At 43.5% G+C, this 26660-nt stretch overlaps 1 protein-coding gene across 1 annotated transcript in view; it reads left to right on the top strand.

Annotated features, from left to right (window-relative positions):
- NT5DC3 (5'-nucleotidase domain containing 3) overlaps positions 1 to 26181 on the top strand; it is a 33222-nt gene extending 7041 nt beyond the window's left edge. The window contains exons 2-14 of the mRNA XM_029078463.2: positions 3874 to 4058; positions 6100 to 6174; positions 7543 to 7598; positions 12627 to 12717; positions 14729 to 14866; positions 15556 to 15616; positions 17133 to 17235; positions 17446 to 17547; positions 18632 to 18713; positions 19938 to 20024; positions 21114 to 21254; positions 24191 to 24255; positions 25526 to 26181. Coding sequence (XP_028934296.1) covers positions 3891 to 4058; positions 6100 to 6174; positions 7543 to 7598; positions 12627 to 12717; positions 14729 to 14866; positions 15556 to 15616; positions 17133 to 17235; positions 17446 to 17547; positions 18632 to 18713; positions 19938 to 20024; positions 21114 to 21254; positions 24191 to 24255; positions 25526 to 25787 — 1431 coding nt within the window. The 5' untranslated portion in view covers positions 3874 to 3890 and the 3' untranslated portion in view covers positions 25788 to 26181. The remainder of the gene's footprint in view (positions 1 to 3873; positions 4059 to 6099; positions 6175 to 7542; positions 7599 to 12626; positions 12718 to 14728; positions 14867 to 15555; positions 15617 to 17132; positions 17236 to 17445; positions 17548 to 18631; positions 18714 to 19937; positions 20025 to 21113; positions 21255 to 24190; positions 24256 to 25525) is intronic.
- Positions 26182 to 26660: the final 479 nt, after the last annotated feature.

The raw sequence follows: 26660 nt of genomic DNA, 5'->3' as shown, positions 1-26660 counted from the left end.
AGGGAGAAAGTTTCATTCCTGCTTTAACTCTGGTAAGTTGGAATGAGTGGATGCAAAAAGATCCTTGAGGGCAGGGATCCTGTCTACTTAGTATGTTATATTCTCTCAAGTGCTCGTACCATGCTCTGCACACAGTAAGTGCTCAGTCCACTACTATGTGTCAAGAAGCTAAAAAATACCTTATTCTTTTGTCCTTGTTTGAAGCTAAAAAGGTTGGGAGATGGGATGATTTTCTACCCTTCATGATGGGGGAGAGATGGATGGCAGAGTCTCCCACAGGAGCAATGTGTGAGATTTCAGGAGACCCTGTTCAGAGGAGTTGATTGTAGTGCTGATGGCTTGTTCAGGATTACTCCCACACACTGCTGATGAGGGAATAAGTGGGCAAGGATGCCACACATTGTGAGGTGAATGTAAGGTCTTCACCCACATTAGGCTGCCACTAGGCAGACCTTTTCTTTGTTCCCAGAACAGTGCTAGAGTAGCATCTTGGAAACCAGTTTTTGGGTTGCCGTGTCTTAGCCCCAGCGGGACGAAGTCTCACGTTCCACTCCACTGTATTACCGTTGCATTGCCTGGATTGTGAAACTGTGTGTAATTATGAACAGAAAGAATGTGAAGTGGGGTTGTCTACATCAGTTGACTCAGAAACTACTGTACTGATGTTGCCTAAGCAATTCTTGGCACGGAAAGAAATTACAACATGTTGAGAGTTGATAAGAAACAGGTCTCTCCTGCATGCAATATCCATTTGTACCTTTTTCTTTTACAGATTCAGGTATGGGGTTTCTGATGCCGTAGGATGACTGGTAATAATTCTTGGAGATTTTGGAATTGGACCCAGGCCTTTGTGAATTCTGAAGCAGTAGTTTGAACAACTGAGGTCTTGGAAAATGCGGTCAAATGATAGGCTGAGTCTTCTTGGTGTGAACAATGACCCTTTGAAGAAAGATAATCCGTAATTGTCTCTTAATGGCAGAAGCTCTTCATTTTTCTCAGTAAAGCATTCAATATTGGAGGGAGAAATCTAGACTTGTTAGAAGCTATGTGGATAAAGTAAAAACCATCTGTTTGGTGGTATGGTTGTGTGTAGAGTTTTGGCCTGAGTTTACCTGATGGACATATTTTTTCTTTATTTTTTTTATGGTATTTAGCACTTACTATGTGCCAGGCATTATACTAAGCGCTGGGGTAGATATCAGCTAATCAGGTTGGTCACAGTCCATGTTCCACACTGGACTCGCAGTTTTAATCCCCATTTTACAGATGAGGTGATTGAGGCACAGAGAAGTTAAGTGACTTACCCAAGGTCACACAGCAGACAAGTGGCGGACCTGGGATTAAAACCCAGGTCCTTCTGACTCCCAGGTCATGCTCTGTCCATTAGGTGACACTGCTTTTCTGTCTCCTCCAGTCCTGTTTTCCCTGTTAGAAACAAAAATCTAGCAACACAGAAACATATTTGTTTTGTTCTTTGTACATTCCAAACAGGATAACCCTTGTTGGTCCTAAAATCTGGAGAAGAGAGTTGAAATAATAACCTTCTAGTAAAGAACTGCATGTGAGATGATCCTTTGAAACTAGAAAAGAGGGCTAATCTCTTATTTATGATTTAAATAACTTCTCTCCCTGTCAAACATTGCTTCTCTTAGAGGAATAGAGAGGGAAAGGAACCATAGTTATTAATAAAACCAAATGCCTCCAGCCAAACCAGCGACTAGAGAACTGGCCACAAAATAAGGTCCAAATTCATCAAGAGATTGGTCAGATTGGGTCCAGTCTGTCAATCAGGCCAGCCTGGATGGGCTCTAGGTCCATAGCTCTGAGAACTGGCAATTTACCCCACCTCCCCTTTATGGTGAGTGCTAGTGCATTCTATCACCTCCAGACCTTTGGCAAATAAAACATCATGATTCAGCACTTAGTGAATGTCATGAAGGAGATTAGGGATTTGTAATACCTATCGAGTAGGGTTGTGTCCCATTTTAGGGAATCATGTGAAATGATACAAGGTTTTCCAGTACTGCTTGTTTCCTAGCTACTGGTAAGGAATGTCTTAATCCCAGTTCATATGGGTGATGATGGAAATTCATTTCAGGTCATCCACTTGTTTGGTCTTTGCTCTGCTGTTTACAGTAAAAGCATTCATCATACATTCCACAGAAGTGACTGCATTTAGTAGTTCTCTCTGAGGTGATCTCATGGTATGATTCATAGATGATTTTAAATTGATGAATGAGCTTAAATAATTCTTGCCTTTTAGTACTCACTCCTTTGAGTTGCCATCTGATGAAAGACAGTTTAAAGGTAAGGTTAGAATCACTTAATCCGAAGCCAAATTATTCAAAACCTTTACTTCTTGGATTTGCCATTCTCTGTTTAAAGAACTAATATACAGTTCTCCTTAATTCAGTCCTTGACAAACTCCTCCTCAAGGGAAAGGTGCAATATGATACTCAGATGTCACATGATGTAGCACATATGATTGCAGCTGTTTCTTCCCACCCCTCATCGCATTCTAGCCAGGTAGATGCACATTGTCAGACGTAAATTCCCTTCGTCCCCGACAGCGTTCTATCCAAAGTCTGTAGTGAAAGCGTGCATTGTAGGAGAACTATCCGTATATTCTCGTCATTCTTACGTGAAAGAGATTGTTTCCTTAATTTGTTCTTCAGCCACTTCAGCACTTGTACCGTCATCTGTTTATTCATTTGAGTATATTGTTTATACCTATACCTGTTTCATCACTCTTAAATCCAGTAAATTCACCAATTTTTGGCTGTCTCCATTAGACTGAAAGGTTTTTGAGGGAAGAGATTGTGCCATTTACTACTTGTTTTGTATGTCTCCAAGGGCGTAGTACAGAACTCTGCGAACAGCTCCTCGATAAATACTGTTGATATCGATAATCACCCAGGGCCTTGAGACTGGCCTTCTTGTCGTATATCAGGAAATAGCAGCTGTAGGATAGGTTTGGAATAGGTTTTATTGCATATGGCTTGATTATCAGTAGGCTACTTTGGAGTCTGATGGGCTGAGCTTGGATAGCTCAGAGTTCATCTATACAGGAAATGAAACATACATTTACAGGGTGGCAAAACTTCTCCAGCTTCCCCCCTGCCCCCGATTTAAACCCTATGTGTGTGTTTGGAGGAGGCTTTGCTTCTGTTGTCACACGAAGTCATTTTAGCCTGTATGACTTGTGTTCTTGGAAAAACTGGGGCTAATATTGTAAGAGAATTGAAGGAATGCGGACAGGGAAACATGATGCTTCTATGCACTAGAAAGGATGGAATGTGGATCGAGAACACTGAAATCACTTGTAGACTAGCCTAACGTATGTCCTTTGATCAAAATGTGTGGAATGGATAAACTGGCTCAACATGTTAGATGAAGCTGCTCATGTAATTATTTACTTAGATTCTTGCCCTAGTTTGAATCAAAGTTGGATGCCATTTTGGTCCTGCTTTTGGCATGAGTGCAGGAGAGTGAACTGTGGAGATGGAGGAATTTTTCAAAAAGATGGATAACACTGGAGGCCCATTAAAATGTTTGTAAAAATGAATGCATTAATATCAGGAGGCTGAGAACAAGAGGAATTAGTGAATGGTCTGACCTATTTTATATACACAAGCACAGAAATGCCCTTTCTTGATCTTTCCTCCTTGTGATTATATGGACTGCAGAGGTTAGGAAACCAAATTTGGTTTGGGGAACACCTAAATCTCACATTCAAGTGCACTGTGGCCTGGAATGCTGAAATATTGTCCTCTTGTACTCTATAAGAATAAAGTAAAGCATTCACATGTTGGTACCAGTGACATTTGTTGTTATTATGAAAGCAAAAATCTACTCAATTTTTATCTCTTTCAGACTTGGTTCCTTCAATTATGGGCAACTTACTGAATCCAGATGCTATATTCTCCAACAATGAATTGAGCCTATCGGACATTGAAATCTATGGCTTTGATTATGACTACACATTGGTATTTTATTCCAAACATCTTCACACATTGATTTTTAATGCTGCCCGGGATCTTCTCATCAATGAACACCGGGTAAGATGATGATGATGTTGACGATTAAGCCGTTTATGGGCAGGGAACCCGTCACTTGTTATTTGGAACTTACCAAAGGATGTAGAAGAGTACACCGCACCAATCAGTGATAACTACTATTCGTCCTTCCTTTTCCTTATTTGAAATGGAGAGAACAGTTTTGCCCTGGCAGAGGTGTTTGTTACTCATACGTACTGGCTGAGCCTGGAAGAGACTTGCCTTTCCTTCCTTCTGGGATAATAATAATAATTGTGGCATTTGTAAGTGTACTAAGCGCCAGGGTGTATCCAAGCAAATCAGGGTGGACACTGTACTTGTCCCATGTGGGGCTCACAGTCTCAATCCCCATTTTGCAGATGACGTAACTGAGGCTCAGTGAAGTAAAGTGACTTTCCCAATGTCACGCAGCAGACATGTGGCGGAGTCAGGATTAGAACCCATGACTCCCAGGCCCGTGCTCTATCCACTAAACGACGCTGATTCCCCTAAGGGTGTAAGAAACCTGGTTGTGACCCAGCTAGTTGGAAAGGACCAAAAATCTCTGGCTAAGAGCCTCCTGAGAAGAATGTAGAAGATGGGGGTGTGGACCCCCTGGCACCTCAAAGCCTAGCAATATGTGAACATGCTGTGCACAGTAGCACCTCCTGGAAAGTCCAGGTGCCCTCCTGGCCCCTACACTGATCTTGGTCAGTGTCGGACACTTGAGTTTTGGGCCCTGCTGGGTTTTCCCTGGCCAGAGATGCCGAGCCCAGACAGGCTTCTATTCATTGCTTTACAAACTGCAATCTAAAGGGTAACGGCTGTAAATAAATCTCTGTAAATATCCTTGAAGGTTCAAACAGGCAACCAGAAAGTTTGAACACATGGAAGTTTCCTTAGGTTTCTGCAGTATTAGGGGTTAAGTTTTATAGAAATTCTGGTGAGAGTTCTATGGCTTCTTTAAAAGGGTTGGGGATTTCTGTATTGGTGATTGAGTTGTGATTGCCCAAGTCCAGAATCTCTTCCTGTGTGCATGCTTCCACTTGACTTTAAAGCAGATGTGTGTAGATTGGCAAATTGGTTCCAGGCTTGACAAAAATTAATCAGACACTTTCTGGCACTTTGCCATTCAGGTGAGCTGTGCTCAGATGCCAATAGTTAAAGGGGAACTGCTATGTTCTCCCACCAGCAGGACATGCACTTGACTTATTTTGGCAGTAGTGGGGATGGTCTATCCTGTTATGCATTGCCAGAATGCTGGTGGGAAGAAAATGGTTATCATCAGGTTAATTAAATTTGAGGTTGATATGTCTTAGAGAGTGTAAGCTCGTTATGGGCAGGGATTGTGTCCGCTAATTCTCTTATATCGTATTCTCCCAAATGTTTAGTACAGTGCTCTGCACATACTAAGTGCTCAATAAATACCATTGATTGATTGTAAGCATTATTGAAGAATATCCATTTTTAAAAGTTGCTGATTCTGACATGAAATTCTTGATATTTTAGGTCACAATTAACTTAAGATTCTCCTACATGTTCATTTAATCATATTTATTGAGCACTACTGTGTCCAGAACATTGTACTAAGCGCTTGGGTGATACAACAACAAACAGACATATTCCCTGCCTGCAGTGAGCTAATGTATGAACCAAACATTCCTATATTTTAATTAGTATTTTGGTATGCTCTCTATGAAGAGTCTAAATTAAGAACAGAATGTATTACGTTAAACCAGTTCATTGGGCAAATTGTTCAGTGTTGTCAGTATTTCTTTTGAAGGCATCAGAGAACTATGCAGAGCAATAGAAGCACTTAAATTCAGCTCAGTTAATTGTTCTAAAAGCTATTCTGAACTGTGGGTATTTTCATCAGATTGGAGCTCTAGTATTGGGTGGAATTCATCTAAAGAAATCAGAAATAGGCAAACTTGGAAAAAAAAGACCATTGTTGCCTAGGAGCAGAAGCCCACTACAGCTGTTTTCCTTACCTTTTTGTCGGTGCATCTTGAATTTTATCTGTCTTAAGTTAGTCATCTTTTCTCTCCCACCCCCCTTCCGACAGTATCCTGCAGAAATCAGGAAGTATGAATATGACCCAAACTTTGCAATTCGTGGACTTCATTATGATGTGCAACGGGTAAGTTAATTTGTATTTTTGTTTTCAAAATCTAACTCTGAACTGATAATAATAATAATATTTAAGTGCTTACTATATGCCAGGCACTGTAATAATAATAATAATAATGTTGGTATTTGTTAAGCACTTACTATGTGCAGAGCATTGTTCTAAGTGCTGCGGTAGATACAGGGTAATCAGTTGTCCCATGGGAGGCTCACAGTCTTAATCCCCATTTTACAGATGAGGTAACTGAGGCAAAGAGAAGTTAAGTGACTTGCCCACAGTCACGTAGCTGACAAGTGGAAGAGCTGGGATTCGAACCCATGACCTGACTCCCAAGCCCATGATCTTTCCACTGTACTAAGTGCTGGGGTGGATACAGGCCAATTGAGTTGAACACAGTCTCTGTTCCAAGTGGGGATCACAGCCTCAATCCCCGCTTTACAGAGGAGAGGTATTGTACTGAGGCCATTAATTGAAGAGCCAAACGTTTGAATTTCATAACTCCTTATACTGCTTTTTTATGGAAATTAATGCAAGCTGGCCTCTAATGAGTTTTCTTCCAGATCTTTGGGTACGTAATCTGAATTATTCAAGAGATCACTGGAGAAGGTTTCTTTAAAGGCCATTTTTAGAGAAAAGATAAACTTTCAAGTAGACCATTTCAGAGGATAGAAAGCAACGTTTTTAATCCTTTCCTTTCAAAAAATGGAAGTTGGTCTCCAATTATTATAAGCTGGAATATTTTCCTTTAGATAATTAGTCTGAATTATTTAAAATATCTTTGGAGAAAGCCTTTCTAAGAGCACTATTTTAAGGGACCGTCAACTGGCTATTTGAAGCAGGAGTTTAGAACGATAACCTTTAGCATTCCAGAGAGCACACACTTCTAATAGTGTATCAGCAGTCTGGCAAACTACAACAATAAATAGCCTTGGACCGAGAGAAATGTATAGCGTATTGGAAAGGGCACAGGCCTGGGAGTCAGAGGACTTGAGTCCTGATCTCGGCTCTGCTGCCTGTCTGCCTTGTGACCTTGGGCAAATCACTTAACTTCTCTGTGTCTCTGCTGCTTCATTTATTAAATGGGGATTAAGACTGTGAACCCCATGTGGGACACGGACTGTGTCCAAACCGATTAGCTTGTGTCTATCCCAGCGCTTAGTACGGTGCCTGGCTCATAGTAAGCGCTTTACAAATACCATTTAAAAAAATGTTTGAAGCTCTTCATCTTTTTCATAGCCCCTCAACAGGCTATTATTTTTACAGTGAGAATCATCAAACAAGAATTTGTGAAGCAGAAAGGTTGTTTACTTATTACAGAAAAATACTGTTTAATATTTGCAGAAGTACCTAAAAATGAGTCTCTTGTGTGTGTTTTCAAAGGCAATATTGATGAAGATTGATGCCTTTCATTACATTCAGCTGGGGACAGTATATAGGTAAGTAGTATTTCATTGATCCAAACTAACTAAATTACTGAAGCAGTGTGGCCTAATGAAAGGATCACAGGCCTGGGAGTTGGAGGATGTGGGTTCTAATCCTGGCTCCACCCTTTACCTGCTGTGTGATCTTGGGAAAGTCACTTAATGTCTCAGTGCCTCAGTTCCCTCACCTGCACAATGGGGGCTCAATAACTGTTCTCTCTCTTGCTTCGTCTGTGAGCTCCATATGGTACTAGATTACTTATATCGACCTCAGCGCCATAGTACAGTGCTTGGCACATAAGAAGTGCTTAACAAATACCACTGTAGTAATAATAATAACAATAATAATTATTGGATTTTTTTTTAACATACAGTTCATTTCAAGTACCAGTCACAAGCATGGTGGTATTGAGGAGGGGATCCATGGGAGTATATATGATAGACTTAAAACATACATGCATACTATGGTGACCTATTGGGTTGATAGCAGGTGGGCTATGAGTGTTGGGGTTTTGATGCACGTTGAAATGGAAGAGCCCTAATGGGTCTCGCCATGCATAGGCCGGTGCCTTTGCAAGGAAGGGAAGGTATTTTCTATTTTTAACCACATGGAGAAGCAGTGTGGCCTCGGGAAGAACACAGGCCCGGGAGCCAGGGGACCCCGGATCTAATCCGGGCTCTGCCAGTTGTCTGCTGTGTGACTGTGAGCCAGTAACTTAACTTCTCTGTTCATTCATTCATTCAATAGTATTTATTGAGCGCTTACTATGTGCAGAGCACTGTACTAAGCGCTTGGAATGTACAAATTGGCAACAGATACAGTCCCTGCCCTTTGATGGGCTTACAGTCTAATCGGGGGAGACGGACAGACAAGAACAATGGCAATAAATAGAGTCAAGGGGAAGAACATCTCATTAAAACAATAGCAAATAAATAGAATCAGGGTGATGTACAGCTCATTAAACAAAATTCATTCATTCATTCAATAGTATTTATTGAGCGCTTACTATGTGCAGAGCACTGTACTAAGCGCTTGGAATGAACAAGTTGGCAACAGATAGAGACAGTCCCTGCCGTTTGACGGGCTTACAGTCTAATCGGGGGAGACAGACAGACAAGAACAATGGCAATAAATAGAGTCAAGGGGAAGAATATCTCCTAAAAACAATGGCAACTAAATAGAATCAAGGCGATGTACATTTCATTAACAAAATTAACAAAATAAATAGGGTAATGAAAATATATACAGTTGAGCAGACGAGTACAGTGCTGAGGGGATGGCAAGGAAGAGGGGGAGGAGCAGAGGGAAATGGGGGGAAAAGAGGGTTAAACTGCGGAGAGGTGAAGGGGGGGCGGTAGAGGGAGTAGAGGGAGAAGGGGAGCTCAGTCTGGGAGGGCCTCTTGGAGGAGGTGAGTTTTAAGTAGGGTTTTGAAGAGGGGATGAGAATCAGTTTGGCGGAGGGGAGGAGGGAGGGCGTTCCGGGACCGCGGGAGGACGTGGCCCGGGGGTCGACGGCGGGATAGGCGAGACCGAGGGACGGTGAGGAGGTGGGCGGCGGAGGAGCGGAGCGTGCGGGGTGGGCGGTAGAAAGAGAGAAGGGAGGAGAGGTAGGAAGGGGCAAGGTGATGTAGAGCCTCGAAGCCTAGAGTGAGGAGTTTTTGTTTGGAGTGGAGGTCGATGGGCAACCACTGGAGTTGTTTAAGAAGGGGAGTGACATGCCCAGATCGTTTCTGCGGGAAGATGAGCCGGGCAGCGGAGTGAAGAATAGACCGGAGCGGGGCGAGAGAGGAGGAAGGGAGATCGGAGAGAAGGCCGACACAGTAGTCTAGCCGGGATATAACGAGAGCCCGTAGCAGTAAGGTAGCCGTCTGGGTGGAGAGGAAAGGGCGGATCTTGGCGATATTGTAAAGGTGAAACCGGCAGGTCTTGGTAACAGATAGGATGTGTGGGGTGAACGAGAGAGACGAGTCAAGGATAACACCGAGATCATGGGCCTGAGAGACGGGAAGGATGGTCGTGCCATCCACGGTGATAGGGAAGTCTCGGAGAGGACTGGGTTTGGGAGGGAAGATGAGGAGCTCAGTCTTGCTCATGTTGAGTTTTAGGTGGCAGGCCGACATCCAGGTGGAGACATCCTGGAGGCAGGAGGAGATGCGAGCCAAAATAAACAGGGTGATGAAGATATATACAGTTGAGCGGATGAGTACAGTGCTGAGGGGATGGGATGGGAGAGGGGGAGGAGCAGAGGGAACGGGGGAAGAGGGTTTAGCTGCGGAGAGGTGAAGGGGGTGGTAGAGGGAGCAGAGGGAAAGGGGAGCTCAGTCTGGGAATGCCTCTTGGAGGAGGTGAGCTTTAAGTAGGGATTTGAAGAGGGGAAGAGAGTTTGGCGGAGGTGAGGGAGGGCATTCCAGGACCGCGGGAGGACGTTGCCCAGGGGTCGACGGGATAGGCGAGACCGAGGGACGGTGAGGAGGTGGGCGGCAGAGGAGCGGAGCGTGCGGGGTGGGCGGTAGAAAGAGAGAAGGGAGGAGAGGTAGGAAGGGGCAAGGTGATGGAGAGCCTTGAAGCCTAGAGTGAGGAGTTTTCGTTTTGTGCGGAGGTTGATAGGCAACCACTGGAGGTTTTTAAGAAGAGGAGTGACATACCCAGAGCTTTTCTGCAGGAAGATGACTGCAGGTAACTGTGCCTCAGTTACCTCACCTGTAAAATGGAGTAAAGCTGTGAGCCCCTTGTGGGACATGGATTGTGTCCAACTTGATGATCTTGTATCTACCCCAACACTTAGTAGATTGCCTACGGAAACTGCATTAGGACCCAGGTCTTTCTGACTCCCAGGCCCGTGCTTGATTCACTAGGAATCCAAGGGAATACTCAGAAGCGGACGGTGGGCAAAGTATAATATATTTTTCATTTTTACCTGCAACTCTGACCATAAATGTATCCCCTATATTAACATACTTTTCTAAGGAGGCATTGGTAGGAGAAATAACTTTAAAACACCAGAATCCTTTCTCCTCTCTCACTACTTAATCTTTACTTTTAAAAAATGTCTGGAAGGTTTAACTATTTACTATTGTTTTAGTGAAGTGAACACTATCTTTTAAGGTCAGATTCTTGATTGATTTAGTTTTCCATGATCATATCATCTGTTTTCTCAAACGAAAGTAAAAGGAAGTTCAGTACACTTTTGCTTTCTGTAGCTAGAAGTTTTAAATCCCAGGAGGTTGTTTTAACTGAAATCAATTCTTTTCGTTGTTGGTGAAAAATTAACTTTCTTGCATTTGGGAGAATGTTTTGTAATTTAAAGAATGCGTAGTGGATGAAGTTATTTTCCAGATAGCTGCTCATATAGCACTATCATTTGTCCACGTAGCTCATCTTCCTGCAGAAACGACCTGGGCATGTCACTCCCCTTCTTAAACAACTCCAGTGGTTGCCTATCAACCTCCACTCCAAACAAAAACTCCTCTAGGCTTCAAGGCTCTCCATCACCTTGCCCCTTCCTACCTCTCCTCCCTTCTCTCTTTCTACCGCCTACCCCGCACGCTCCGCTCCTCCGCTGCCCACCTCCTCACCGTCCCTCGGTCTCGCCCATCCCGCCGTCGACCCCTGGGCCTCGTCCTCCCGCGGTCCTGGAATGCCCTCCCTCCTCCCCTCCGCCAAACTGATTCTCTTCCCCTCTTCAAAACCCTACTTAAAACTCACCTCCTCCAAGAGGCCTTCCCAGATTGAGCTCCCCTTCTCCCTCTACTCCCTCTACCACCCCCCCTTCACCTCTCCGCAGCTAAACCCTCTTTTCCCCCTTTCCCTCTGCTCCTCCCTCTCTCCCTTCCCATCCCCTCAGCACTGTACTCGTCTGCTCAACTGTATATATTTCTATTACCCTATTTATTTTGTTAATGAAATGTACATCGCCTTGATTCTATTTAGTTGCCATTGTTTTTACGAGATGTTCTTCCCCTCGACTCTATTTATTGCCATTGTTCTTGTCTGTCCGTCTCCCCCGATTAGACTGTAAGCCCGTCAAACGGCAGGGACTGTCTCTATCTGTTGCCGACTTGTTCATTCCAAGCGCTTAGTACAGTGCTCTGCACATAGTAAGCGCTCAATAAATACTATTGAATGAATGAATGAATAAAGAAAACTTCACAGACTCTGCATTGCACTCAAAACTGTATCGCAAAGAGAAGTTTATTTCTACTAATGCTTCTACCACTAGTAGGGAGTGGTGGAAGATGGGCAGAGTTTCCTCTACTAGTCAAGGCCAGCTCAACTCCACACAATACAGAGTTTCTTTATACACAGTTGATACAGCATTTGACCTGAGAGCACAATGCAAGATACAAACTCTAAGAATGGTAGCAGGAAATTCACCCCTGGGGCAATCGCCCAGCCCTACTTTGTTCTCTTATAATAGAGGCCAAAAAGGCAGTTACCACTCCCTGCTGCTGATTTGTTTCCTAGGGCATTTTGGCTTAAACAAAGGAGGAATAACTCCATCCAACTGGGAGATTTTTAGTATGCCAGTCTTTCTGATGAGACTGGCAGAATGGACGAAAAGGGGAGGGTATGTAAAGTACTTGCTTTTGAGTAGCATACTCAGCAGTACTTGGTTTTCTTGTTATGAGGCAATCAATCAGGCTTAGAGGTGGTCAAGAAGGCCTAGAGGCAAATGGCTCAGAGGTGAAGGTCAGAGAGAGAAGGGGGCAAATGCAAAGCTCTGACCACTGTGCTTCCACAGTATCAATGTTTGGCTTGCATATTGCTGTTTTGGTTATTGACCGTGGCACATTATCATTCCCCAATTCTTCCCCCGATGATGCCATTCAACTGAGGAGCTTGAAGAATTTTAGACAGTCATTCAAACCACACAGAGGGCAGTTATTTTCCTCCCATTTTCCCGATGGTGAAACAAGGACAAAAGATAGAAATAGAAGCCAGATCTCTCATCTCCTTGTCTTAATAAATTGCATAGCCGCTCTGTGTTAGTGATCTGACCTGCTCTTTGGGCTTTTGAACTGAATCAGCTCTTGTTTTTCTAGAGGACTCAGCGTGGTCCCTGATGAAGAAGTCATTGAGATGTATGAAGGTTCCCATGTGCCTCTAGAACAAATGAGCGATTTCTATGGAAAGGTAACAGTCAAATGATTTTTGGATTAACAAATGTTGTGGTTGAGCCTCGGACAGCTTGGAATTCTGCAGGGCCACTCCACTCTGCTTGTGCCAGGCCTGGCGCTACAGTAGCCCTGAGGCCTGTATCTGAAGTGGAAGTGTTTTTTATGCTAACTTCCCTCCCTTCTGTCTCTCCCCACTCCAGTCTACTGCCCTGATCATTTTTCTATAAAACTGTTCAGTCCACATTTCCTCAAGAAACTCCCGTGGTTGTCCAGCCACCTCCGTGTCAAACAGAAACTCCTTATCATTAGCTTTAAAGCACTAAGTCACCTTGCCCTAGAGAAGAGGGCAAGCAGCGAAGCTTGCTTAGAGAAGCAGCGTGGCTCACTGGAAAGAGCACGGGCTATGGAGTCAGAGGTCATTGGTTCGAACCCCGGCTCTACCACTTGTCAGCTGTGTGACTTTGGGCAAGTCACTTAACTTCTCGGTGCCTCAGTTACCTCATCTGTAAAATGGGGATTAAGACTGTGAGCCCCACGTGGGACAACCTGATTCCCCTGTGCCTACCCCAGCGCTTAGAACAGTGCTCGGCACATAGTAAGCGCTTAACAAATACCAACATCATCATCATTGCCCTCTCCTGTTATATACCTCACTGAATCATACTACAACCCAGCCCTCTTACTTTGCACCTCTAATGCCAACCTTTTCACTGTAACCACCGTTCTCCCCACCTTTAAAAGTCTTATTCAAATCACATCTCCTCCAAGAGGTCTTCCCTGACCAAGTCCTCATTTTACCTACTCCCTCTCCCTTCTGTATTGCCCTTGCTCTTGGATCTGTATTTTGATATTCACCCTACCCTCAGATCCCCAGCACTTATGTATGTAGCTGTAATTTATTTTAATGCCTGTCTTCCCTTCTATTATATAAGTTCCTTGTGGGCAGGGAACATGCCTACCAACTCTTGAATTGTTTTCTCCCAAGTGCTTGGGAAGCACTCAATAAATATTACCGATTGATTGCTAGACTCAGAAGCAGAAGCTTCATGAGGTTGATTTTGGGGCTGCCTAGTTGCCTAACACCAAATTCAGAGGGAAGGAGGGTGCTTTATCCTCCTCCCAGAATGTCTCAGTACTAGCTAGGAAATGTAGACAAAGCCAACCTCTTTGTACCTTGGATTTTTGTAGTTCTCCCAGTCCTTTCTTTCCCTGCGAGTTTCTCACCAGCTTTTAAAACAGGCCTATTTGGTAGCTTTAAAGTCCACTGGTTTGGGCGGTGTCCCCTTTGTGTAACAAGAGGACATTTCTGTCAAAAAACAGCCTTTTGAGCACTTGCTGGATTAAGGGATTGGGAGAGTACAGTTGGATTAGTAGATATGATTCCTGCCTTCAAGGAGCATACAATCTAGCAGGGAAGACAAACACTAAAATAAATTCTAGGTAGGGGGAAGTGATAGTATTTAAAGACACACACACACACACACGCTGTGGGGGTTGGGAAGGGGTTCAGTGATTTCCCGTGTTTCGGGGTAAGGCTCAAGTGCGAAGGTGAATAGGGAAGGAAATGGGTTGGGGAGATGAGAGATTAGTCAGGGAAGGTTTACTGGTGAAGATGCAATTTTAGTAGGTCTGTTGGATCGATATGAAGGAGGAGGGAGTTCCAGGTAGGAGGTTGGGCATGAGCAAGGGGTCGAAGGTAAGAGATGGGAGCGAGGCAAAATGAGTAGGTTGGTATTAAGGGAGGGATGTAGTTGGGCTGGGCTGTAGTAGGATAGACTTACCTTTGTGAAAACTTTTCTTAAAGTTAGACGCTTACTTACATTATCTTAGTGAGGTGTTGAAACTGCTGTGAATGAACAGATCAGGTGTAAAAAGTAGCACTGTGTGGATTGTTTTTATATTAGTCAATGGAGCAGACTTTGCAATTCTCAAATGTTTAGTAAAGATAATCATTCTCTGTTATTTCTTGGATTTTTTTTGGTGCTGTTTCTGTAAAGATTGAATTTTTGGAATGTATGCCTTTGCAGAGCTCTCAAGGAAACACAATGAAGCAATTCATGGACATCTTTTCCTTACCAGAGATGACCCTCCTGTCTTGTGTGAATGAATATTTTCTGAAGAACAACATAGACTATGAGCCTGTTCACCTGTACAAAGATGTCAAGGTTGTATCAACTAGGACATTCTCAACATTTTATTTTTTTTCCTGAACAAAGACATTCCCACCGAACTTTCCTAACTTTATCTAAGGGTTTAGTTTTGTATTCAAAACCATCTAAATTTTTATATTTTTTTAGAGTATTAAGTTTTTAGAGCTTTGTGTTGTGTATATAGATATGCAGGTAATTTATTTCCTTGTTAAAATGTCTACTTGATGTAGTATTTCTCATCAGTATTTAGTAAGTCTCCACTGGGCAGGACTGCAGTAGATATTGCAGTAGTAAAATTAAATAAATCAGTATTTATTGAGCAACTTCTGTATGTCAAGCATTGTACTAGAGAAGCAGCATGGCTCAGTGGAAAGAGGTCATGGGTTTGAATCCCAGCTCTGCCACTTGTCAGCTGGGTGACTGTGGGCAAGTCACTTCACTTCTCTGTGCCTGTTACCTCATCTGGAAAATGGGGATTAACTGTGAGCCTCACATGGGACAACCTGATTATCCTGTATCTACCCAAGTACTCAGAACAGTGCTCTGCACATAGTAAGCGCTTAACAAATACCCACATTATTGTTGTTATTATTATTATTACTACTAAGCTGTTGCGAGAGAACAATAATTAGTAGACATGATCCTTGCCCTCCAGGAGTGTACAAGAGTTTTTACTGATTAAAACTGTCTTGATGTTTTGCCAGGATTCAATTAGGGATGTCCATATCAAAGGAATTATGTACAGAGCAATTGAAGCAGATATTGGTAAGTACTTGAAATAGCCTATGAAGATTGCTCCAGTTCTTCTCATTGCATGCAAGGGTGGATAGAGCTTCCCTTTATAAAAGGCAGCATTATTATTATTATTGTATTTAAGTGCTTATTGTGTCAAGCATTGTTCTAAGAGCTAGCACAGATACAAAGTTTAATGGGTTGGACACAGTTTCTGTCCCGCATGGGGGTTGCATTCTAAATAGAAGGGAGAACAGGTATTTAATCTCTGTTTTACAGATGAGGAAACTGAGGCAAAGAGAAGTTAAGTGACTTGCCCAAGGTCACACAGGAAGCTTCAGAATTGGAACCCGGGTCCTCTGACTCCCAGGCTCATTCTCTTTCTACTAGGCCATATCGCTTCCCTTCCAGTTCTTCCTCCCAAACTCCATGCGACGGAGATAACTTATCGAGGTCTCTCTTCTCCCACCTCATTCATTCTTCATCATGTATTCTCCACTTCCTCCAAAACTACATATAGTGAAGGGAGAGGGGTCAGAAGTCCTAGCAGCTGTGGCTTCCTCCATGGAGATGTTGCCTGGGGTTATGACTGAAGTCCTCTTGGTCTGCCATGGCCATTAGAACCCTTTGAGGTCAGCACTGTCAAAGACCTTACTCCAGCATCCCCCTTTGGCAAGCAGAGTACCTGGTTAATGGCACTTCTAGATGTCCATAAATAGTCCCTTGTCCTCCCTCTTCCTATAGGAGAAACCAGGCTTACTTTATAATCTAGGCTTTAATTTCCCAAATCCAATTTTAATTTCTCTCAAAAGACATCTGCCCTTTCTAATGGTAGTCATTGCCTAGCTCCTCATCTTGTTTCAGTTTATGTTCCTAAAAATTTCAGCCGAAGACTCTCGTGGTAGAAATCATTGTCCTCTTGAGTACCTTAGGTGTACATTTTTTTTTCTTTTCCAAGAAATGAGCAAACATCAGTGCCAAATACAGTATATACTGAATCGCTCTGAAACCAAGTCAACCCTGGAATTAATAAGATCACCTTCTCCAACGTTTGATGCTTCAGAGGGAAAACTGATTTAATGAAGCAAATCATTCTCTCAGTGATACTCTTTATTTGCATACATCCACACCTAGAATGTAGGTGCTCACTCACACACTCCCTCTCCAACATACAAGCTTACCATCCCTTCCATTCAGACTCCTGCCTGCCTTTTGTATAAACAGACACACGTCCTCAAATATTCCCTGAGCACATCCCATCTCATCTGGGGAGTCTGTAGTAAGAGGCTCCTTAAAAGTACCCTGATTTAGATGGAGAATCAGCTCTTGTGGCTTTGTGGTATGGATGGAAGTGGGGAGTCTTGGAACCCCTGGGAGGTGGAATGTGGATCTTTGTTGGAGCAGCGGAGATTGATTTGAATTTGGAAAATACACCTTTGGAGCTCTAAGGCTGTTGTCTTTGTGTACTATAAATAGGTCAAAAAAAAAAAGATCCCCATGTGGTTTCGGAGCGAGACAGTGTGTGTTTTAATTTCTCTCTTTCTGTTAGAAAAATACATCTGCTATGCTGAGCAGACCCGGGCTGTGTTAGCGAAACTGGCTGATCATGGCAAGAAGATGTTTCTCATCACAAATAGTCCCAGCAGCTTTGTGTAGGTCTTTGTGTCACATTGTGATTTCCAGCTCTGCTGTTGTATTTATTTTGGGGGTTTTGATGTTCAAAATAATGTCGAGTCTTTGGAACAAAAAAATCTTATGATGGAAATTCAGTTATTTTATCAGTTGGTTTTGGTGGTTCCACCACTTAAACCTGATGCCTAAACAGTGTTGCATTAATGCTGCTCTGTGTGGTGTTACTTTAGGGATAAAGGGATGAGGTTCATCGTTGGAAAGGACTGGAGGGATCTATTTGATGTAGTCATCGTCCAGGCCGACAAGCCAAACTTCTTCAATGACAAACGGAGGTGAGTCTACTAATTGCCTCATTAGGCCAGATGTGATGAAGCAAGCATATCAGTTTTTGGACATATCTTTGTAGAATACCCAAGGTGGCCCGAGACATCCATCCATCCCAAATTATAACTGTTTTATGTATTTGGCCTGGAGAGAAGCAATACCCTAATCCATTGAAGGAGGATGAGAACAGACAGCTGGTATTTGTTGAAATGGGTCTGAGTTGACTCCAGGTTAGCTCAGCTTGTTAGACTGATGCTCAGTAAATGGTAACACCTGGATTTACCTGGCACTTGTCTGAGAGCCCCAAGGGCTTCCACCCCTGTTGTTTTAATTATCTTCTCATCTGCTTTGTGAGGTGACAGGCAGAAAAATTGAAGTTCAGAGAGATCCTGGTCAAACAAGGATCATGCAAGTCCCATTACAGCTGGGATGACAATTTGGATTTACTGCTCTCCAAACCAGAGCTCTGCCTTCTAGGCTGCTGGCCATATGCATTGGGCTTGAAATGTCAAAAAACAGTGTTGGTGATTTGTTTATATTCCTCCTCTTTAAGTTTTAGCTTGTCCTTCTTAAAAGTGATAAACTAAAGTTATTGCTAGAATTACTGGCTCCTAGTTGAAGCTGTAGGGTTTGAAGAAAACAAGCCCTAAGTAGTAACAATATGAATAATTGTGTTAAGTACTTGCTATGTGCTGAGCACTCTACTAAGTCCAGGGATACCAGATAATTAGGTTAGGCACAGTCCTTGTCCACGTGGTGTTGACAGACTAAGAGGAAGGGAAAACAGGTATTTAATCCGCATTTTACAGGTGCGGATGCTGAGGCCCTGAGAAGTTAAACGATGTGCCCATAGTTACCCAGTAGTCATGTGGCAGAGTCAGGATTAGAACTCAGGTCCCCAGAGTCCCAAGCCTGTGCCCTTCTGCTAGGCTAAACAAGATTCCTTTTTCCTTAAAACAACTCTTAGCTGTTCTTTCTTTCAAATAGAACTTGGATTGATACAACAACCTGGGAGGACTTTTTGGGTGTCTGTGGAGCTGTATGCCTAATGTAATCTGGTCTTTCATGTCATCATGTTTCCAATTCTATTAGACCTTTCCGCCAGGTGAACGAAAGAGGTGTGCTGCTCTGGGATAAAATTCACAAGCTACAGAAAGGCCAGATCTACAAACAGGTATTATGCCCAATATCCCTTTGTGTTATCAATCAGTGGAATTTACTGAGCACTTATTGGGGTGGAAAACACTATACTAAGATTGTTATTTGACTTTAGGCTTAAACGTGTCACATTTCAGAGCAAGGGTTCCAGGTAAACTTTTGAGGCAGACTTGGAGGTGGAACACTGAGGTTGGTGCTCAGGGTGAGGGGGGGAAAGAAAGGGAAGGAAGAGGAGGGAAAGCAGGAGAAGGAAAAAAGGAGGAAGATAAAGGCAAAGGCATTCGCCTGTGTTTCTCCTCTTCTTCTACTATTGCTTTTGGGCTTTCACCGCGTGTCGGCTGCGTGTGAGCAGCTTCGGGGAGAAGGGGCGGAAGCTGGCACTACAGAGCTGCTCAGACCCAGCCAGCTGAAATGTGGCTAACTCTCACCTCCTGCTGCAATTCTGAACTGACCGGGGACCTGGCAGGACTCTGGAATGCATCTCCTGTTTGGGAAGCCTTTCTTCCAGGGCTGCTGTGGAAGAAGTCAGTCAATCATATTTATTGAGCTTTTACAGAGCACTGTACTAGGCGCTTGGGAGAGTACAGTACAACAGTGGACAGACACATTCTCTGCCCACAGCAAGAAGTGGCCTGGTGCCACTGCCGCAGGTCCTTACTCGGGGTGCTGGACCCTTGAGGTGACCAGGGAGGGACAGGGCACACAAGTGGCCCTGACCCTGGTGAGAACTGGGCTGGGTTGTGGGGGGGCAAAGGGTGTGGGGACAGGCACCCCCCCATCCCAAAGGGAGGGACATAGGCAATGGCTCACTCTCAAAGGTCCTCGGGCCAGGGCCTTGTCCTTACACCAGAAGTTGAGAAGTAGACCCACCATCTTGGTTCTACCCCATCCCCTTTGAGTTAAAGATTCTTTTTCAAACACTCAAATCACTGTATCCTAGTCATTACTTGTGATAAAATACAACAAAAAAAAAATCCCATTTGAAATTGTAAATTTTGAAAGATTGTAAAGTATTTTAAGCATGTTTGGCCAAAGTTGCTTATTGGCAAGTATATTTAGGATTTCGATTGTAAGATTTCATGACAGGGTATGATTGTGTGGGGGCTGTTGGCTGTTACGCTCTGGGACTGATCAAGAATGTCAAAGCTGGACAGTTTTTGCCATACCATTTTGCATTCGTGTCTACGTCTGTCCTTTTCAAAGGAAATTCAATTCCTAAATATGGTTTCTCTTTCTTCAGGGGAATTTATATGAGTTTTTGAAGCTGACTGGCTGGAGGGGTTCCAAAGTGTTATATTTTGGTGATCATATATACAGCGATCTGGCAGTAAGTCATTTCTTTTTGGATCCGCTACTTGGGCATTTAACCTTTCTGACAGCACAAAGGGAATTGATGTCCAACAGCCCATTTCACATAAGCTTGTGTTCACAATTCTAAATTGAGTTATAAATTCTAGAAGCAGCGAGGCCTAGTGGAAAGAGCCCAGACTTGGGAGTCAGAGGTCGAGGGTTCTAATCCCGGCTCCGCCACTTGTCAGCTGTGTGACTTTGGTAAAGTCACTTCACTTCTCTGGACATCATCTATACCTCATATGTAAAATGGAGATTGACTGTGAGCCCCACGTGGGACAACCCGATTACCTTGTTTCTACCCCAGCGCTTGGAACAGTGCTTGGCACATAGTAAGCACTTAACAAATACCATCGTCATCAGTATTATTGTTGTTATTGTTATTAAGAAGGGATTTTTTCCAAATGTAAGGCGCTAGGACTGTCTGTGGGGAGATGTTATGCCATCCTTTGGTCCAGGATCATGAAGAGTAGGTTTCATCTGGCTGGGTGGTTTGAGTACAGGCCCTAAGAGAAGCAGCAGCTGGACTAAGTAGCTTCTGAGCAGCTGTCCAGCCTTTTATGGTTTTAGCAGTCAATCAATCTGAATCAGTCAGAAGTATTAAGCACTTCTGGGTGCTGAGTACTAAGTGCAAGGAACAGGGCAGTTCTATTATCAACTGGTCTGCCTCTTTCTCTTATTGAACCCCACTCCCTCCAGGTTCAACATTCTCAGCATTTTTCTTGGATCTTAAATTACGTATTTTTCATGCAAGCACATGCCCTCCTGATTTGATCCCAGACTTGCCCCAACGGTCCCCTTATAAACATCAGAGCAAACATGTAATAACCAAAGATCTGCTTCGGTGAGGGGATTCCTTAACTGAGTTTATTTCAGAACAGAAATTTCCTACCAGGCAAAACAGTCCAAATACTATGGCTAAGTGGAATCAAATTAAGTTGGGAAATAACTATTGCAGTTATGAAACAATTAAGCGAATGGCCAGTGTTGCAAAGGAAAGTAACGAAATCTATTTCAAGTCTGTGAACACTAGTGATAGAGTTTTGCATTCTTTGTGGGCTAACAGGATTTGACCCTAAAGCATGGCTGGCGAACAGGTGCGATTATTCCAGAATTGAGATCTGAGATTAAAATCATGAACACAGAGAAGTACATTCAGACTATGACCTGGCTGCAGACCTTGACCGGATTACTAGAACAAATGCAGGTTTGTGCTTTTCTCTCTCCTTCTAAACCAAGAGGGATTTGTCCTCTTGAAGACATTTCAAGTATTTCATCTTTAACTGCCACTGTACAATTCAAGATTTAAACCCACCAATCTGACAGTAGATTTCAGTCATTTTGTCCACAGTGAACTTTTTAGCCTCTACCCTGACAAGGCCTCTTAAAAAAACACATGTAATAAAGCATATAAAGCAATCTAGGATCTCTGTCAGGAACAAGGCAGACTTCTTTGTTGTGGGCCACAGTTACTAAAGACTGGAGACCTCACTATATGTAGGGAAAAGACAGAGGAGTGAGCTGCTCTCTGGCTCTGATTCTGGCTTGACCATCTTAAATTCTCTTTTCAGGCTGTGAAGATAAGGGCTTCTGATTTGCTAGCCAAAACATGGTGGGGAGGAAGGAATGTTGATGTGATTTTTTTTTTTTTAATCCTGAAGTGATACGAGACAAGTTTCTGACTCTCCTTCTGCAGCTGCTCCTCCGCCCCCACATGCCATAGTGGAAGGCTTATTCATTCAGTCATTTTTATTAAGCGCTTACTGCCTGCAAAGCACTGTACTAAGTGCTTAAGAGAGTACAGTATAACAATAAATGTACACATTCCCTGTCCACATGGGCTTCCAGTCCAGGGAAGGAAAAGCGCTCACGCAGAGTGCTCAAACTGCTCATTCACAAATGTACTCAGCATAGCTTGCAAGCAGACATGTCATCTGACTTTGATGGATTTAATGGCTGACGAGTTAAATCTTTAGCCATTACCTTAAAACCAGTTACTTTTCTGATCGGGGTAGCAACAAAAATGAAAATAACCAGAGCCATTTTGTGGCTGAGCCCAAAGTGATCATAATGAATAGTTTGGGTTTTTTTGTTTTTTTTCTTAAAGAAAATTGAACCATTGAAAACAGGTGCTATTATCTCTTGCTAACTACAGTCAGCACTCACATACTGGAATCATTCAGCTGTCTTCTTTCATACGGGGGAGTTGGAAATCGGAAGACAGATGAGTGGAGAGGGAGAAAGAGCCTCTTTCTTCTCCAGTCTACTCCAGATGTACAGCATCGTAGGCTGTCCCCACCCTGGAAGCAGCATGGCCTAGTGGAAAGAGCACAGGCCTGAGGGTCAGAGTTCCTGGGTTCTAATCCCAGCTCCACCACTTACCTGCTGTGTGACCTTGGGCAAGTCACTTTACTTCTCTGGGCCTCAGTTCCCTCATCTGCTAACTGGGGATTCAATACCTGTTCTCCCTCCTACTTAGACTGAGAGCCACATGTGGGCCCTGATGATCTTGTATCTATCCCAACGCTTAGAACAGTGCTTGTCACTTAGTAAACGCTTAACAAATACCACTGTTATTATTAAGGGGCTGCCCTGAATGGTATAATTGTGGTATTCATTAAGTAAGCCCTTACTATGTCCCAAGCACTGTACTGAGTGCTGGGGCAGGTACAAGATAATCAGGTTGGACAGTCCCTCTTGCCTATTGGGCTCACAGTCTAAGCGGGGAGGAGTACAGGCATTTAACAACCATTTTGAAGATGAAGAGACTGAGGCACAGAAAAGTTAAGTGATTTGCCCAAGGTCACATAGCATGCAAATGGCAGCAGGATTAGAACCCAGTTCCCCTGGCTCCCAGGCCTGGGTTGTTTTCACTGTGCTGCACTGCTTCTCCACACTTAATATGGACTTAAGTTCTGACTCACTTCTGCTCCTGCCCATGGCCCCTCTGGGTCACAGATGCTGGGAAGAGCAGATGTGAAGGGCATTGGAACTCAGAGTGTGTCTTTTGTGGCTGCAGATTTCTTCCTACCCACCTTTGCTCTTGCCCCGGCTCCTCTGTATTTGGAATCTGACGTGGGCGGGAGGAGAAAGGATAGGCGTGACGTGGCCTCTCAGAGAAGGAGATCAAGGGAGATGGTGCTAAGTTCCCTTTCCCCTCCTCTAAAATAGTTTCATAACTTGGCTCAAATCCTAGGGCAGGAGGAAGCTCCTTAAATAGATTGTGCCACTCTTAGTAAACTTATTCAGTAGTTATAGGGTTGCCTTTCAGTTTGAAGCTGACTGCTGACAGTAAGATTGCCTGAGAGGGAGTGTGACAGAGACCCCCATGCCTACTTTGTCCATTGTAATGCCACAGTGCTCTTCTGTCTCCCATTTTTCCAGAAAATATCTTGAACATTTTTCCTTACATTCCCCTCTGAATTTTTTTGAAGGTGAGATGGTCAAAAAAAATTGTGTTTATATCTATATCTTATAAGATAAAAGTTCTTATATCTAGTTGCTTAACTACTACTCGATATAGAATGTGTGCTAAGTAGTATGCATTCACAAATGGAGTCAGCAAAGCTTGCAGCAGGCAGATCATCCAACTTATCCAACAGATTTAGTGGCTGGCAAAGTTAAATCTTTAAACTAATCTTTAATCTTTAAAACTAGTTACTTCTCTGGTCTGGATAACAACAAATGGAAAAATAACCAAAGCTATTTTAGTGGCTGAGGCTGAAGTGATCATAATGCATAGCAGAACAGATGATTCATCTGCTCCTGGCTGTATTGGAAAGGAAATTTCAAGTGTAATCGGTATTGTTTTATTTTGGTTTCTGGAATTACCCTCATGTTTGTGAAAGACAGGGAAGTGGCACCTGTGCTTAGATGTCATGTGTGAGAGCTTCTGGTTTGGCCCATTCAGAGTCATCCACTGGAACATTTAAGCAAGAGAGATCGATGCCACTTGATTGCCTTTTTTTTGGTTTTTTTTTGCATAAGCTAGGTGGCTTTAGTTTAAATCCAAAGGTCAGCCAACTAGGTCTGTTTTGCACTAGTTCATTTTCTTTCACTTTAAGCAACCTAAAATGTAGCATTTTACCTGTCAGTGAATTTTTGAATGAATTCTGAATTACAATATTCATATTTGTTCTTCAGGTTCACAGAGACGCTGAGTCACAAATGGTTTTGCAGGAGTGGAAGAAGGAAAGGAAGGAGATCAGGTGAGAGAAATATTTTGAGGAATATTAGACTTATGTGCTTACTACATGCCAATCTCTGTGCTAAATTCCACAATAAATAAAAGATAATCAGGTCAAACACAGTCCCTGTTCCACAGTTTTAGAGGGAGGGCAAATGTATATTTTCTCTCAGTTTTACTGATGAGGAAACTGAGGTCCAGAAAAGCTAAATGATTTGCCAAGGTCACACAGAGAGAGGAGAAGGGACTAGGACCTAGGTCTCTTGACTCCCAGTCCCAAGCTTCTTCCATTAGGTTTGCCAAGTGGGAAATGTGCTAAGTCTGATAAATAAATGTCTTCTGGAAATGTTTTCCCAAGCACATACTTCTAGTCTCTCGATGTTGGTCCTGGAGAAGGAAAGCACGATCGGTCCCAGAACAGTGAGAGGTCACAATTTGAGGTGCCAGGAAGTTACCTGAAATCCCCACTCTCATCCAGAGAGAGGGTTACTCTGAATGCAAAAGGCAGAGAGGACAGATAGCAACTTACTTTGCATAACTTCAGCTGTTTATCCCTTATTACTCTGCAAATCCAGTCCTTCCATCTCTCACCTAGCTGGCTCTTCCTCCTGGGCAGCCCTTCCCATTACTTCATCTCCTCCAACCTAAGAGGCCTATGCCACTGCCTTGCTTTGTTTCCTTGGGCAAACCAAGTATTCTGTCTAGTAACAAATACCAGTAAAAAAAGGTTATTGAATACTCATTTTACAGTGGAGAAAACTGAGGGACAGAGACTAAGTGCTGGGGTAGATAGAATACCTGTTCTCCTTCCTACAAAGACTGTGAGCCCCATGTGGGACAGGGTGATGATCAGATCATCTTGTATCTCCCTGGCGTGTGGCACAAAGTAAGCACCTAATATCATTATTATTATGAACGTGTTCTAGGCCTGTCTTTTTCTGGGCCCAGGGGCCTGGGTGACAGCTGACCCCTTCATTTTGTTTGAGGAGTGTTTTTTAGTGTTGAGGGCAGATTGGATTTTCTTGTATTTGTCCCATTTCGTGACTGCAAGCTTTTTGAGGGCAGGGTTTGTGCCTGCCAACTTGATTATACATTCCAAAGCGCTTAGTATGGTGTTCTGCACAGAGTAAGTGCTTGGTAAATACCACTATTGATTGCTACAGTAATAAGCACATGGAGAAGAAGAGATTTGTTGGCATCCCAGACCAAGCTGAGATCCCACTTGCTAAAACGGCATGTCTGGTTTGGTCACTACTCTTCCCTTTACCTAACTGCTTTTTCCTCTCTTACAGAGAAATGACCAAAAACTTCTTCAACTCTCAGTTCGGAAGCCTGTTTCGAACCGACCAGAACCCTACTTATTTCTTGCGGCGCCTCTCTCGATTTGCCGATATCTATATGGCGTCTCTGAGCTGCCTCTTGAGCTACGATCCCCATCACACGTTCTATCCCAGGCGGACTCCCTTGCAGCACGAACTCCCTGCCTGGTCAGACCGGCCGAGCACGGGGACTTTTAGGATCCCCTTCTTGCAGGAGGTGGTTCAGGTCAAGTAACTAAGTTGGGGAGAGGCTTATCTGATCAGCCCCCCAATCCTGGCGGGACTTGAAATGGTGGCTTTACAAGAACGTCGGTGTTGCTTTTTATGGAAATGTGGATATCTTATTTTGATATTTTTCATGTTCCAGCTAGTGTTTCTAGAGCAAGAATTCATGGATCAAGGGGTCTATCTTTCCTACACTTTGTATCTCCCATTGATAATAATGGGAATTCTGCAGAGGCAGAATGAGGGAGGGTAGATCCCGAAGAGAGCCAGGAGCTGAAAAATGAGATTCATATTGAAACTCCATTCAACAGTTGTGGTTTACAGAGGTACTACTTCCTCCTGAGTAGGTCAGCCCCTTCGAACAGAGGCTCCAGTAGTTTGTCATATTTGAAACTAAGTTAAAATGGAAAAAAGTTACTCTTACAAAGTCAGCATTAATAATAATAATTGTGGTATTTAAGTGTTTACTGCGTGTCAGGCACTGTACTAAGTGTTGAGTGGATACAAGCAAATTGGGTCGGTCTCAGGCCCTGTCCCACATGGGGCTCACTGTCTTAATCCCCATTTTTCAGATGAGGTTAACTGAGGCACAGAGAAGTAAGGTGACTTGCCTGAGGTCTCACGGATTAGAACCCAGGTCTTTCGGAGTCACAGGCCTATGCTCTGTCCACTAGGCCATGCTACTTTTCAAAGTGCTTACTATGTGCCAAGCACTGTACTAAGCTCTGGGGTAGAAACAAGCTAATGGAGTTAGATGCAGTCCCTGTCCCATATGGGGCTCACAGTCTCAGTCCCCGTTTTACAGATGAGGTAACTGAGGTCCAGAGAAGTGAAGTGACTTGCCCAAAGACACACAGCAGACAAGAGGTGGATCCAGGATTAG

The sequence above is a fragment of the Ornithorhynchus anatinus genome, chromosome 14 (genome assembly GCF_004115215.2).
Source record: "Ornithorhynchus anatinus isolate Pmale09 chromosome 14, mOrnAna1.pri.v4, whole genome shotgun sequence".
Lineage (NCBI taxonomy): Eukaryota > Metazoa > Chordata > Mammalia > Monotremata > Ornithorhynchidae > Ornithorhynchus > Ornithorhynchus anatinus.
This window is presented reverse-complemented; position numbering and strand designations above follow the sequence as displayed.